Source organism: Nannospalax galili, unplaced genomic scaffold (assembly GCF_000622305.1).
Source record: "Nannospalax galili isolate Female #2095 unplaced genomic scaffold, S.galili_v1.0 scaffold265, whole genome shotgun sequence".
Lineage (NCBI taxonomy): Eukaryota > Metazoa > Chordata > Mammalia > Rodentia > Spalacidae > Nannospalax > Nannospalax galili.
Window position 1 is genome coordinate 133,960 of NW_008353747.1, and position 13,480 is coordinate 147,439.

Genomic DNA, 13,480 nt, shown 5'->3' on the forward strand with positions numbered 1-13,480 from the left:
ATGTCAATAGGCTTGGAATGAATTTTTCTGTATGAAACTGTGTGTTTTGACAATGAAGAGGAGATCTTTTTTAAACATTGGAACCTAATTTAATTTTATCTCTTAGAGAGTTTATAATGAGTATAAGATTTTATAAGTGTAATAATTCATCTGTAAACCTAGAAATGTACAGCCAATTTTGAAAGAGATGTACCCTAGCTCATAAAAATGTTATTGAATAGGTTAATGCTGTTGTAATGAAATGCTTCTTCTAATTAAAAAAATAAAAAATAAAAAAAGTGTCAGCACAACCGGCCTCACCGCTGCACTTGGCTCATACTTAGCACTTTCATACTACTTATCTCCCTCATAAAATGTATGTACCCTAGCTCATAAAATATATGTACCCTAGCTCATAAAAATGTTATTGAATAGGTTAATGCTGTTGTAATGAAATGCTTCTTCTAATTAAAAAAATAAAAAATAAAAAAAGTGTCAGCACACCCGGCCTCACCGCTGCACTTGGCTCATACTTAGCACTTTCATACTACTTATCTCCCTTTTCAGCTCACTTTGTTGCCTAGGCTGGCCTTCAACTGTTGGGTTACAGTGATTCTATGCCTTAGGCTCCACAGTAGACCTAAAGGCATGTACTCTTTGGGTCCAGGTCAGAGTACCTTTGACTCCTCTCTCTACTCCTCTTATTCAAGTAGTCACCAAGTTTGTCTACTTTCCTTCCTTTCTTTTCACACATGGAATTTATTACCTTGCATTTCTACCGTAGCAATACTTTTACTAGTGACTTATTGCTTCCCAGTCTCCAATTCATCAACCTTTTTCTTTTTCTCTTTGTAGTGCTGAGGATCCAATCTAAGGTTTTGCAAATGCTAAGTAAGCACTCTCACACTGATCTATATTCTTAGCCCTTTTTTATTTGTTAATTTGAGGTAAGACTTCACTGTTGCCCAAGTTGGCGTTGAACTTCCTATCCTCTGCCAAAGCCTCCTGGGCAGTTGGGATTACAGAACTGGATCACCAGACCGAGCTTTTAATCTTCCAAGGAGCTACCATATTAAGCTTCTTGAATTTCTGCTTTTATTCTACTTAAAATTTCCAAATGTCTCATGGTTTGTCACTGTAGGCTCTCTCAAACTTGCACTCAACCCATCTTCCAATTTTCCTTTCACCATTACTTGACATGGAATTCAACACCTCCTTCCCATCTGACACTATTGAAAACCCACCACATGCAATTGCTTTTCCAACTTCATTTCATTCTTATATGGAGCACAACCCCATTCTTCTCTGGTTAACTCAAATTCTATTTTCTCCTTGAACTGAATCTTTTATTCTATTACTCTTCACAGGTGTTAGCTACCCCTAACTCACCCAGAGTGATCCTTCTCTCCTGTGCACATGCCTAGTACTTACAGCCTAGGAGGCACTCACTAGTTCTCTTGCAACTAATGAACACCTACATACGGATATCACCATGAGTAACAAAGTAAAATTCTAGCTGTCATTGAAGGGTTCACAACCAAACAAGTGAAACATAGGTAAAAATGTTAGAAAACAATCCCTAAGCTGGGGGATGTGACATTTGAAAAGTGAGTGGAGGGCTTATCTGCTGCAGGAGGCAGGGAAGGCTAAGCTGTAGTATACCCAAGAGGAAGCCGGGGGAACATTCCAGGCAGTGGAACGAGCATGTGGGAAGGCACTCAGGGACACATGAAGTGCAGGAGACAAGCTTGGAGAGAGGAGCAGTGTTATATGTTCTGCTAAGGTGTGTGATACAAAATCTGCATCACTTAACTCTTCTCATAAATTATGGCTATTTCTTCAACAAGGCAAACTTCTCAGGAAATGCAGTAGCAGCTGAAATAGGGTCTCTATTTCAGAAGGGTTTCTGTTGATGGAAGCCTGACCTAATTTAATCCACTCACCTTCAATACTTTCTGCACAGATCTGAAAGCCATCATCACTTGAAATTTCAAAAACAAGTCCTTTCTTGGGCTTTTTCTCAGCAATGCTTTCCTTCCGCTTTTGTTCTTGCTGGAGCCAAAGCATCAGTGGAGAGCTGAAACTACTTTCTTCTTCTTCTACTGCCTTAGGTTCTGTGAGGGGAAAATAAGAACCAAAGTGTTTGCTAAAGCAAAAGCTCATGTAGTGCAATGTGCAGTATGCTACATGTATCACCTCCAGGCCTAGCCAGAGGCCACAACTGAAGTTCTCCCCACTCACAGATACTGCCGGGGCTCAGGGAGGTTGCCCTTGGCCACAGCTACCATGTGACTAAAACTAGTATGTATGTTTCACTTTTATATATGATTTCATTTTGGTAGCAGCTTCTAGTATGACAATGTGATGGTCTTTCCATATGTAACTGTTCTCAGTATGATCAAAGCCAAACAAAACAAAACTCCCATTTAGTGAAGCACTTCCCCTGTCTGAGACACTCTTCCAGGAGCTTCACACAGATTCATCTGAATCCAATAACCCAGAGAAGTAGGTATCATTATCAACTCCTTTTTGAAGGTGGGAAAACTGGTACGTGCTTGAACTCCTAGTCCTCTGAGGTTGAAGAAGGAGGAGCAAGGCTAGCATGGGCCACCTAGCAAGTTCCAGGTCAGCCTGGGCAACATAGTAAGATCTTGCCTCAGAACAATGAATGAATGAATATATACAACAATCAATAGATGTGGGGAAACTGAGGCAGATAAGGAAAATGAAAGCCAAGCTCATGGAGCTTAAGTGAAAATGGGATTTGAACCTCTCTGGTTCTGTGCTGTATTCAGTCACCATGCCTACAGTTCAGGTCTTAGGCCACTTAAGCAACTGGCAAACCACAGGATGTGGTAACACCCCACATCTCAAGCCTGAGCTTTTTCTCTTCCTTAGGCAAGGTTTTATAGCTAAAGTTATCTGATTTTTTTGAAGAGAAGATCTCATTCTGAGGCCCAGGGTAGGCCTGGAACTCACTATGTAGACCAGGTTGGCCTCAAACTTATGGTAATCTTCCTGCCTCTACCTGAGCCAAATGCTCAGGTTACAGGTGTGTACCATCATTCTTTCTATTGTAAAGTGACTTGTTTTCCTGACAAATCCCACTAGGCCAAGTGAAAAGCGCTATGAGAGGTCTGTGGCATTATAACCAAAATCTGGCTGCCTAATAAAAATAGCTCTTGTGTCCTAAAGGAAAGTGACCTTAAGTTGTCATTCAGAAGCACTAAACCTGAAGTCAGGCTATCACTAGTTATCACTAGTTAGTTAAGTGTCACTGTTAAAATAGTGCCACTGGGGCTAGAGAGATGGCTCAGCAGTTAAGAACACTGACTGTTCTTGCAGAAGATCTGGGTTCAAGTCCCAGCACCCAAATGGCAGCTAACAACTGTCCGTAACTCCAGTTCCAGGGGATCTGACGGCCTCTTCTGTCTTCCGCGGGCATTGCGCGACATGGATGCACTTACCTACATGCAGGCAATACATGCATACACAGAAAATAAAAATAATAAATAAAATATTTAAAAAAGAATAGTGCTGCAAAGGAGGATCCACTGGCTGACAGAGGATCACAGAGTATAGAATCAAGGTGAGTCAAGCTTTAAAAAAATTTTTTTTTTGGAAATAGGGTCTCACTGTGTAGCCCCTCACTGGCCTGCAACTTCCTATGTGGACAAGGCTGGCTTCAGACTCACAGAGATCCGCCTGTCTCTGCCTTCCAAGTGCTGGGATTAAAGGCGTGTGCCACCATACCTGGTGCAGATGATTTTTTTTTTAAAAGACTAGGTTTTGCAATGTAGCCAAGGCTGCCTTCAAACTCACTATGCAGTCCAGGTTAGCCTTGAACTCAATGCTCCTGTCTCAGCCTCCCTTGTGCTTGGGTTACAGGTGTGCACCATCATGCCCAGCTAAAGTAGGTGATTCTAGACAGTCCTTCTAGCTCTGGAATTCTGAGTCGAAACTATCATCCATCTACATACCTGTATTTTCTTGTTCATTTGCTGGATTTTGTACTGCCTGACCCTCTGGAAGAACAGCCACTGGTCTGAATGAAAATAAAACCAGATGTGAGAGGCAACACCAGACAGTTTTCAATTCAAAGTTAAAAAATGTTCACAACCTCCAAGCTATTTAAAACAACTAAGAAAATGAACATGAATTGCTGTTTAATTTTTTATTTATCGTTATTCTGTGTATGAGGAATGCTTGGAAGTAGAAGTCAGAGGACAGCTTGTGGGAGAGTCAGTTCCCTCCTTCTACTGTGCAACGCAAGAATCAAACTTAGGTTGTCAGATTTGTGTGTTCCTAGTGCTTTTACCCAGGAGCCATTTTGTTGACCCATAGAATGCTTTTTGTAAAACCTGCTGAATGAACACCATCCCACTACTGAATTTGTAAATATAATACAAGTATCTTAAAACATTTTTTTATTCATGTGTACGTGTGTGTCTGTGTAAATGTATGCCATATATGTGCAGGTGCCCATGGAGGCCAGAACAGGGCACTGGATCCCCTGGAGTTGGAGTTAGTTGCAGGTGAGCCATTTGGTGTCAGTACTGGGAACTGAACTTGGATCCTCTGGAAGTACAGGAAGCACTCTTAACTATTAAGCCATCTCTCTAGTTCCTAAAACTACCTTTTATGAGATTTCTTCCCAAATACTGATAGTATCTGCTTTTGAGGTTGTGAACTATGCCTGTGAAATTCCTCTCATACTCTTAAATTTTTTTTGGATTTCTTTTTTGTATATGAATGTATTGCCTGCATATTTGTTAGTGCACCCCATATGTGCAGTGCCTGTGGAGGTCAGGAGTGGGTGTTAGATCTCCTGCAACTGGAGTTAGGGATGGTTGTTAGCCACCATGCAGGTGCTGAGAACAGAACCCAGGTTCTCTCCAAGAGCAGCCAGTGTTCTGAACCACTGAGCCATCTCTCCAGCCCCTCTTTTCATACTTAGTAGTAGGGAAAAAAAAATGGAAAGACACTTGGTAAGCTGCATGAGCTAGTGAACCACCACCTGTTTTCAATTTCTAAAATGAAGTAAATCCTGAAACAATCCAAATATATAATATGCATTAAATTAACTAGTTAAATAAATCATTGGATAGCCATACAATAGTATTGGAGGCAGTAGAAAAAATGAAGTGCATCATCTATACATATGTGCCAATCCAGAAAGAGCTGCACAAAACAATCTAAGGGAAAAAACCAACAGGAACAGTAAGTACAGTATTATCTTTTTTTTAAAAAAATATTTTATTATTTTTATTTTATGTGTATGAGTGTTATGCCTGCATGTAGGTAAGTGCACCCGTGTCGTGCAATGCCCACAGAGGACAGAAGAGACCATCGGATCCCCTGGAACTGGAGTTACAGACAGTTGTTTGCTGCCATGTGAGTGCTGGGATTCGAACCCAGGTCTTCTGCAAGAACAACCAGTGTTCTTAACCACTGAGCCATCTCTCCGGCCCATATAGTATTATCTTATATTAAAAAGTATACACACAGATAAATGTCTTCACACATAAAACCAAAGTATCACCAAAGTCACCTCCAGGGAATAGACTGAAGAAGAGTGAACAGAGAACCATCTGAAACTGCTTAAATAAGGGTCTAAAGAGATGGCTCAGTGGTTAAGAGCACTGGTTGCTCTTGCAGAGAACCCAGGTTCAGTTCCCCTCTTACATCGTGGCTCACAACCATCTATAACTCCAGTTTCAGGGGATCTGATGCCCATTTCCTACCTCCAAGAGCACCAGGCATACACATAGTGCACATATACACATGCAGGCAAACAGTCATACATATAAAATAAAAATAAGTCTTTAAAAAAAACTGCTTAAAGAATTCTAGCTTAAAGAAGAAAAGAAGAGCGCTGGGGGTATGTGTGTGTAAAATAACTTATTGTGTAAGCCTGATGACCCAAGTTTGATCTGTGGGACCCACGTAAAGGTGGAAAGAGAGAAATGACTCCACAAAGCTGTTCTCTGACCTCTGTATACTCACCATGGCACGTAAGTGTGGGTAAATGCACAAGAAAAGGAAAGAAATAATTTCACCTTATTTTTATTTTACAAACCTGTGTATTTAGTTTCATTAAAACAAAAAGCCTTTGATAACAAAACAAAAATCAATGCAAATCAGGAGGTGAACAGAGATCTCTTCAGCTCACCCCACAGGCTGCCCATACTCCTTCTGTGAAGGCTGCTCCACACTAGCTGTATCCTGCTGCTCAGTCTCTGCTCTTGGAGTCCTGGAACAGAACCATTTGCATCTTTACAAGAAACCACCAGTAATTATGTATTGGATAGATAGTTTAAAATCCTACAACAGTAACCCATGATCACAAAAGTTAAAATGGTTACCAGGAGTGATCTTGATCAAAAGAGGGTACAAGGAGGGAGAAGAGAAGTGCTCTCTATGTTGGTGGCAACACAGGTACACATGTAAAGGAAAGCTGACTTACATGCTTTATATGTAATACTTCAACGATGTTTTTAAAGAGAGCTTTATGAGGCGGCCCAGCAGGTACCTTTGCCCACCAGACAGAACTACCACTCCCTAAGCCTTCCAAAACCCCAGCAGAAAATCAGCAAGCAGCAACAAATCAAAGCAAAGAACAATCAAGGCTGTAGTCCTGATGGAGTCCAACTGTTTGATGATGGTGCTAATTTTTGCTCTGCTAATCACCACTGGAAACCAAGTGATGTAACTAAATCCCCAAAGAGGCACTTCAGTAGCCTCACCCCAGAGCACAAAACCCCACAGATGTAGCAGAACACACAGATGGCTCACCCTGTGACTGAAGGCTGGGGTGCTGGGTTGGTTTCTTGGTCTGGAATGTGTGCTTCAGAAGAACTGGTCCGCAAATGGGAAACTTTGTGCTTCTTGCCATTCCCTTTGTCTAGGGGCAGCTGAATCCGTTTAATTTTTGGTTTGGGTTTAGTGGGACCTGGCACTGAGGAACCTGCTGACTGCTGTCCAACGGATGGGGAGCCCCCAGGAGAAGTGGAGCTAGCTTGCATAGCTGAGGGTAAAGCCTTGTTCTGCTCTAGCCCCACACTAAGAGTATCTGCCTTCTTGGTGAAGTTGGATGGCTGGGTCCCGGAAGGAGAATCAATATCCCGATCCCTCTGTGAAGAGAGGATCCCAGTTTTGCCGGGAAGGAGCTGATTCATGTGCTGCAGCTTATAGTGTTCTTCCGCCTCCCCAGGAGGGGATGCTGCTGTCATGCCTGTAGTCTGAGAAGAGGGGAGCACACAGATGCTAGACGCTGCTGTCATTGCAGCAGCAGAGGGAGTCTGTGATGTCCCCAGTTGTGGGAACATTCCGGAACTCTGGGGTAAAGCCACAGGCTGGTCCTGAATGCCCAGGCTCTGCTGGCTGGCTTTGATTAGAAGATTGCTTATTGAGCCAATATCTGGGGTCCCAAGCAACCTCGGGTTGGTTAAGGTCACGTGTCCTGAAACTGATGTGCTACTTGTAGGGGTGGTTGTAGTTTGCATTGATACCACATTCAAGACGGAGGAACCAGACGCCAAGCCAGACACAGGCCCCGATGTGAGGTGGCCAGTATCTTGGCTTATAGTTGCCGAGCCCGGCGCTGTGGCAGCAGTTCCGCCCACATTCTGTGGTGGTAACAGGGGTGCCTGTTCAAAATACATGATGCCAGATTTAGATCTTTTTATGATGTTGGGGACAGTTCGATGAGATGAAGTATTAAGTGAGCCCAAATCTAACAGATTGGGATGATTTGGAAGCTGGGAGGGTGTGAAGTTAATCAGTGTCATATTAGAAACCACATCAGAAGGGGCAATGTTTGAAGGGGTACTAGAGGGAGCAAGCTTTTTATTCTTTCGAGTGTGTAGACGAGATATGGGTCTTTTCTTGAGTCCAGAGGATGGAGTGGCTACTGTGGTAGTGAGGTCTGTCCTCTGGTTGGCTTCTGAACCCAAAAGTTGGGGATCTGGAGGTTGAACCCCAATAAGTAGGCCTGAAGAAGGACTGCTGATGTTGGGTGGGAAACTACTTTGAGTAGCAGCGGGGAAGGAATGTAAGTGCTGGTGATGAGGCATGGAGAGCAATCCTTTGCTAGCAGGAGGGAACAGAGACTGAGAAGCTGGCAAGCTCGGATTTAGTCCTGTGGTTAGGGTGAGACCACTTCCCATAGGCCCCAATACCGAAGTATTTGTCTCCATCACACTGGGTGTAGAACTAACAGGAGAGGTCAACTGGATTTTTTGGGTCACTCCATTTGGAAGAGTTTGGAGAACATAAAGTGGCTGCATGTTCTGGTTAACAACAATGAGTTTCTCAGTGGCTGGTTTCAGGTGGGGTGGAGTGGTCTGGACAGCTGCATTAGAAATCTGAGATGGGCCAGGGCTATCAGTAGAATTGGGCACATACTTCTGGTTCTGGATGGGAACAGTAGGGGAAACAGGTACCTGAAGGCCAGGGGTGCTACTGTTTCGAGTTAAATCCTGATTGTTGCTATGACCTTGTTCCACTGATCCACACGGAGGACTGGAGATATGGTCTGCATCCATGTGTCCTTGGATAAAGTGATCAGGAGTCATGTGGCCTTCAGGAGTAGGATCTACTCCTGGACTCAGCAGTGCTGGGTCACCATCAGAGGAGGCTACGGATTTTTCTGTGATGGTCACTCGCTTCTCCCCTGAATCGGAAATTACAGCCAGTCTACTGGGATTCTGGCTAGGGACAGTGGGACTGCGAGTGGTCAGGACAGAGAGATCAGATGGTAGCTCTAGAGGCAACTCAAACTGCTCCTCGGCTGAGATAGAAGAAGACACACTGCTGTCCACAGGTTCTGTTGTTGGCAGCTGCTGAGAAAATACTTCAAAAAGGCCCATGTCTTTTTCACGATTACTATCAAGACCCAGCCCTTCACCAAGATTCAGGAGCTCTGAGGAAGATGACTCTGGGCTCTCACCCAGAGCCTGCATGGATGGAGTATTCTTCAGTACAAAGTCCATAATGTCTGAAGGCAGGATATTCCCACAGTCATCACTGTTGTTATTGTCAGAATCTGACTTCAGGAGCTCGGTATTATAGGTGTCTAGTAAATTTTTGTCTGAGGGGGCAGTTGTGTGGACTCTGCGGCTTGAATCCAAGGAACTAAGCTGAGCTTCCAAGGAATCCTGTCCCTGTGCTTTCACCCTGCTTACAGAGTGGCAGTTATCCAACTTGGGCTCATTTTTGTGACCAACAGAACTCTTAATGACATGTTCTTTTTCTCCAGCATCTTCTGGCCGATCAACCTTCAAGTTTTCAGTTCCATTTTCTTTACCATTTCTTTTTGGAATCTGGCTGCTTTTCCTGGTTGTGGCTGTGACACTAGTATCACTCTCTGTCCCGTCATCAACACCGTCTAACTGTGAAATTTTTGGAAGATCACATTGTTCCTCTTCCCGAAATAAATTATGGGATGCCAGCCGTTCGTCTGCACCTGAAGAAATAACTGTTCTAGTGAAGTTGTAATAGTATAAGTCATCTTCGTCTGAAGTGCTCAAGTCATCAGCCCCATCCACCTGTCCTTCTGCTGATCTCTTGCCTCGCTTCTTCCCAGTGGAACTGTTGTAGAAAGGAATGTCTTCTTCACCATAGGATCTGACTCCATAAAGTGGAGTGAGCCCAAAGAACATGTTAGAACGTGCACGGGCACTGCGACGGGGATACCGCCTCTTAAAAGAGCCATCCTCCTGAGGTTTGGGGCCATCTGGAAGCATGAGGTTTCTGTCCTGCTCTGGAAGATTCTGATAGTTGTTACTTTGAGAATCTTGGGGTGAGGTATTGTTGGGGCTTGGCTGAACCCCTGTGCCATCTCCTGGACTTCTGGAGGCCGAAACTGGTTCTGTTGGAGATGTTGACTCTATTTGTAGAGGGGAGCCAGGTCCACTTTCTTTCAGGGTATTTTTAGATTGATTCTCACTTTCCATTTTTAGAGGTGTCACTTTGACTGAGCATTTCCGGGGTGCCTGTAATTCCTTAGCAGAACCTTCTACTTGCATGGATGGAGCTTTGGGTACTCCTGAAATAGAAAGGACTTTATCCCCCATCTTATCAGAAGACTTATTACACAGTCGTTGCCCCAAAAACCCAGGTGTCAACACCTCATCAACAAACTCTGGCTTTAGGTTTCCTTCCTCACCCGTTGTCACCTGACCAGGTTCCAAAAAAGATTTACTAGAATGCTTTTCTTTGAAGCTTTCTTTAGAAGATTTTTTCCCTTTCTGCCTCTTGTCTCTGGAACTAGATCCTACATGTTCATTGATAATGGATGACCTGTTGCCCACTCCCGAAAGCTTCAAGGTTTTAACTTCAGTACCTTCATCTGGAGAGAGTTTGGTTGTCTGGGTAGAATCTGTATGTTGATCTCGATCACTCCTTTGCCCTCTTAAATGGAGTTGTGGGTAGGAGAGGGCCTCTTTAGAAGAAAATGGCACTGAAGTGGGTTCAGCAAAAGTGCCAACTTTACTAACATTTAATTCTCCAGAAGTTGTGTTATGAACCTGTGGTGCCAGTTTAGGAACTCCAGGATAAGCCATATTATGTGAAGATCCATCTGAACTCTTGGAACACAGAGTTTTGTTTTTCTCTCCTTTTAATGAGGAGCCCTTGGATGCTAAGTCTGAAGCACTAGAATGCTTCATTTCTGAAGATGAAGATCCATCCAAGTGACTGGTTTTAGAGCCTCCAGTAACCACTGTCCTTTGTAAACCTGAAGAAGCGGAAGTGCTGTGCCCTAGATTAGTACTTGCATTCACTGGACCTACAACATGGTCAATTGCTTTGGCACTTGACTCAGGATCTGTAGAGGTCCGGAGAGTAGAAACTGAGGAAACACTATTCCTGGAGTAAATATTCCCAGTTCGCACTGGCGACATTATTCGGAGCTTGGACCGCAGAGGTGACAAGGAAGAAGTACTGTGACGCCTGGAGCCAATGCTTCGAAGTCCAGAGGAAAGTAAAGGATCACCCACTGTGACGATTTCATGAGTAGTTGGGGTAGGACTTCCTGAGCAGGGGAGGAAAATTAAGGAAGTTGATTACAGACAGAAAAAATATGTGGCAGTCACTAGTTTCAATGTTTTAGATCTATTTATAGGTAGCCTTTTTGGTCAGTAAAGTTCACAAAGACAAGATTGCCTGAGAGAATGGTCAAATAGGTCAGTAAAATCCTCTACCTGCAGAAGGCAATGGCCGGCAGCCAGGGGACCTCTGTGTAGGGGAGTAGCCAGGTGTTCGAATCCTAGGGACCTTTGAGATGACATGATAATAACAGGAGCTGGAGGTCTGTGAATGAGGTCGGTCTGGTGATGGAGGACTTCGAATTGCAGCTGTACTTTGACTCTCTTTACATGAAGTATCTGTGGTAGGAAATAAAAACCCTTAACTGAAAAAGCATGGTTAAAATATTTAACAAAGAAACCAATAAAAGTCAGCCTGCAAGATGGCTCAATGGGTAAAAGTATTCCAGTCCAATAGCCCAGTTCAGTCCCTGGAACCCACAGTGGAAGGAAAGAACTAACTCTTGCAAGTTCTCCTCTGACTTCCACATGCATGCCATGGCAAACTCATGCCCATACTCACACATACATCATGTGGACACACACACACACAACAATTTTAAAAGCCAGCTATTAGACAAATGTCAAAACTAGAAACAAAGGCTTCCTAAATAAATGACTTTTTCCCATTTCCTGACCCCAGTGCATACTCACCAAACTTAAACTCAAGTCTCCTTGGATTAAAGACTGACCTATAAATGATGGTGGGCTGTGGGCAATGGTCCTGTTTTCATCATGCTCAACTGTGCTGTTGATGTCTGGCTCTACAACTGGAGGACGGCATTCCACTATCTTGCATGTGTACACACAGCGCTTGCGAGCATCAGTGGTGCTCCAGTATACCCGGGAACACCTGGTAAACAGCAGAGACATTGCAAATGGAGGACAGAGACACAAACTAACATTTGTCAAAATTTCTCCCCCATCACGGATTCTCTGGTCTCTTTGACTTAAAGAGAATATAGCTTTCTTTCAGGGGTTCCTAGTAGATTACCCTACTTTTGTGGCTCTAAACTCTGTGAAGTCCTTGATGTTTCCTAGACCCTCAGAAAGTTGTATGACTTTAAAAAATATATATCTGAAGCCCAAGCATGGTGGTGTACACCTTTAATCCCAGCACTCCAGAAGCAGAGGCAGGCAGATCTCTGTGGGTTCAAGGCCAGCCTGGTCTACATAGTGAGTTCCAGGCCAGCTGGGGCTACAGGGAGACCCTGTCTCAAAAAGACAGAAAAAAAAGGGGCTGGAGAGATGGCTCAGCACTGACTGATTTGATTCCCAGTATCCACATGGTGGCTACGAACCATCCTTAACTCCAGTTCCAGGGGAATACAAAGTCTTCTTCTGACCTCTGTGACACTACACAACACATACATGCAGGTAATACACTCATACACATAAAATAAAAATAATATATTTTAAAAAAATAGAGGAATACAAGAAATTTTTAAAAAGACAAAAAATTATGTGTGTGTGTCTGAAACAGTATTTTAAGCCACTGAAAAGAAAAATACTACTATAAGAAATAGTTACTGATCTCCATGAAGGTTTAAGGCCCTACACTGCCTATAACATGGGGCCTTAAAAAATATTTTAAACCTGAGGTATTTCTTTTGTCAGAAAAGTCTCACAAAACAAGGGAAACACAACTGCTTCAAATCTGTTGATTATTGATGGAGTTTTGTTTGTATAAAAAGCTACCAGCTAAATGTGCTATCAGAGCTAGAATGTAGACTATATAGAAGACATACTGCAAGGTGGGGTTCCTGTAAGGGAGAGTTAGAAGGAGAATTTTGATCTTATAACATCAGCTTGTCAAATAACAGATTATAAATTCTTTGTTTTCTAAAAATATTTAATTTATTTTTATTTTATTTTATGTGTATACTGCTTGCATGTAAATGCACCTATGTTGTGCAATGCTCACCGAGGTCAGAAGTGGGCGTCAGATTCCCTGGAACTAAAGTTATAGATGGTTGTTAGCTGTCATGTGGGTGCTGGGAGTTGAACCCAGGTTCTCCCCAAGGGCAGCCAGTGCTCTTACCCACTGAACCATCTCTCCAGCCCCAAACTGTTTGTTTTAAGATAAGGTCTCACTATATAGCCCAGGCTATAATCCCAGCATTCAGCAGACTGAGCTAGGAGGATCATGAGTTTTAGACTAGCCAGGGCTCCAAAGTGAGATCTTATCTCAAAACAATTCATAATATTCTTTTTAATATATAATATACTATATATTTATAATATACATTAATATATTAAATATATGTTTGTCTTTTTGAGACAGGGTCTTCCTTCCTGTAGCCCCAGCTGGCCTGGAATTCCCTCTGTAGACTAAGCTGGCCTTGATCTCACGGAGATCTGACTGCCTTTGCCTCCTGAATTTTGGGATTAAAGGCATACACCACCTCATCCAG

At 43.1% G+C, this 13,480-nt stretch overlaps 1 protein-coding gene across 4 annotated transcripts in view; it reads right to left on the reverse strand.

Annotated features, from left to right (window-relative positions):
* Kmt2a (lysine methyltransferase 2A) overlaps positions 1-13,480 on the reverse strand; it is a 99,096-nt gene that overhangs the window by 15,457 nt on the left and 70,159 nt on the right. For all 4 annotated transcript variants that reach the window (XM_029554958.1, XM_017802669.2, XM_029554957.1 and 1 more), the window contains 6 exons: positions 11,759-11,919; positions 11,184-11,366; positions 6,775-11,014; positions 6,152-6,232; positions 3,960-4,024; positions 1,923-2,093 (listed from right to left, as the gene is read on the reverse strand). In XM_029554958.1, coding sequence (XP_029410818.1) covers positions 1,923-2,093; positions 3,960-4,024; positions 6,152-6,232; positions 6,775-11,014; positions 11,184-11,366; positions 11,759-11,919 — 4,901 coding nt within the window. The remainder of the gene's footprint in view (positions 1-1,922; positions 2,094-3,959; positions 4,025-6,151; positions 6,233-6,774; positions 11,015-11,183; positions 11,367-11,758; positions 11,920-13,480) is intronic.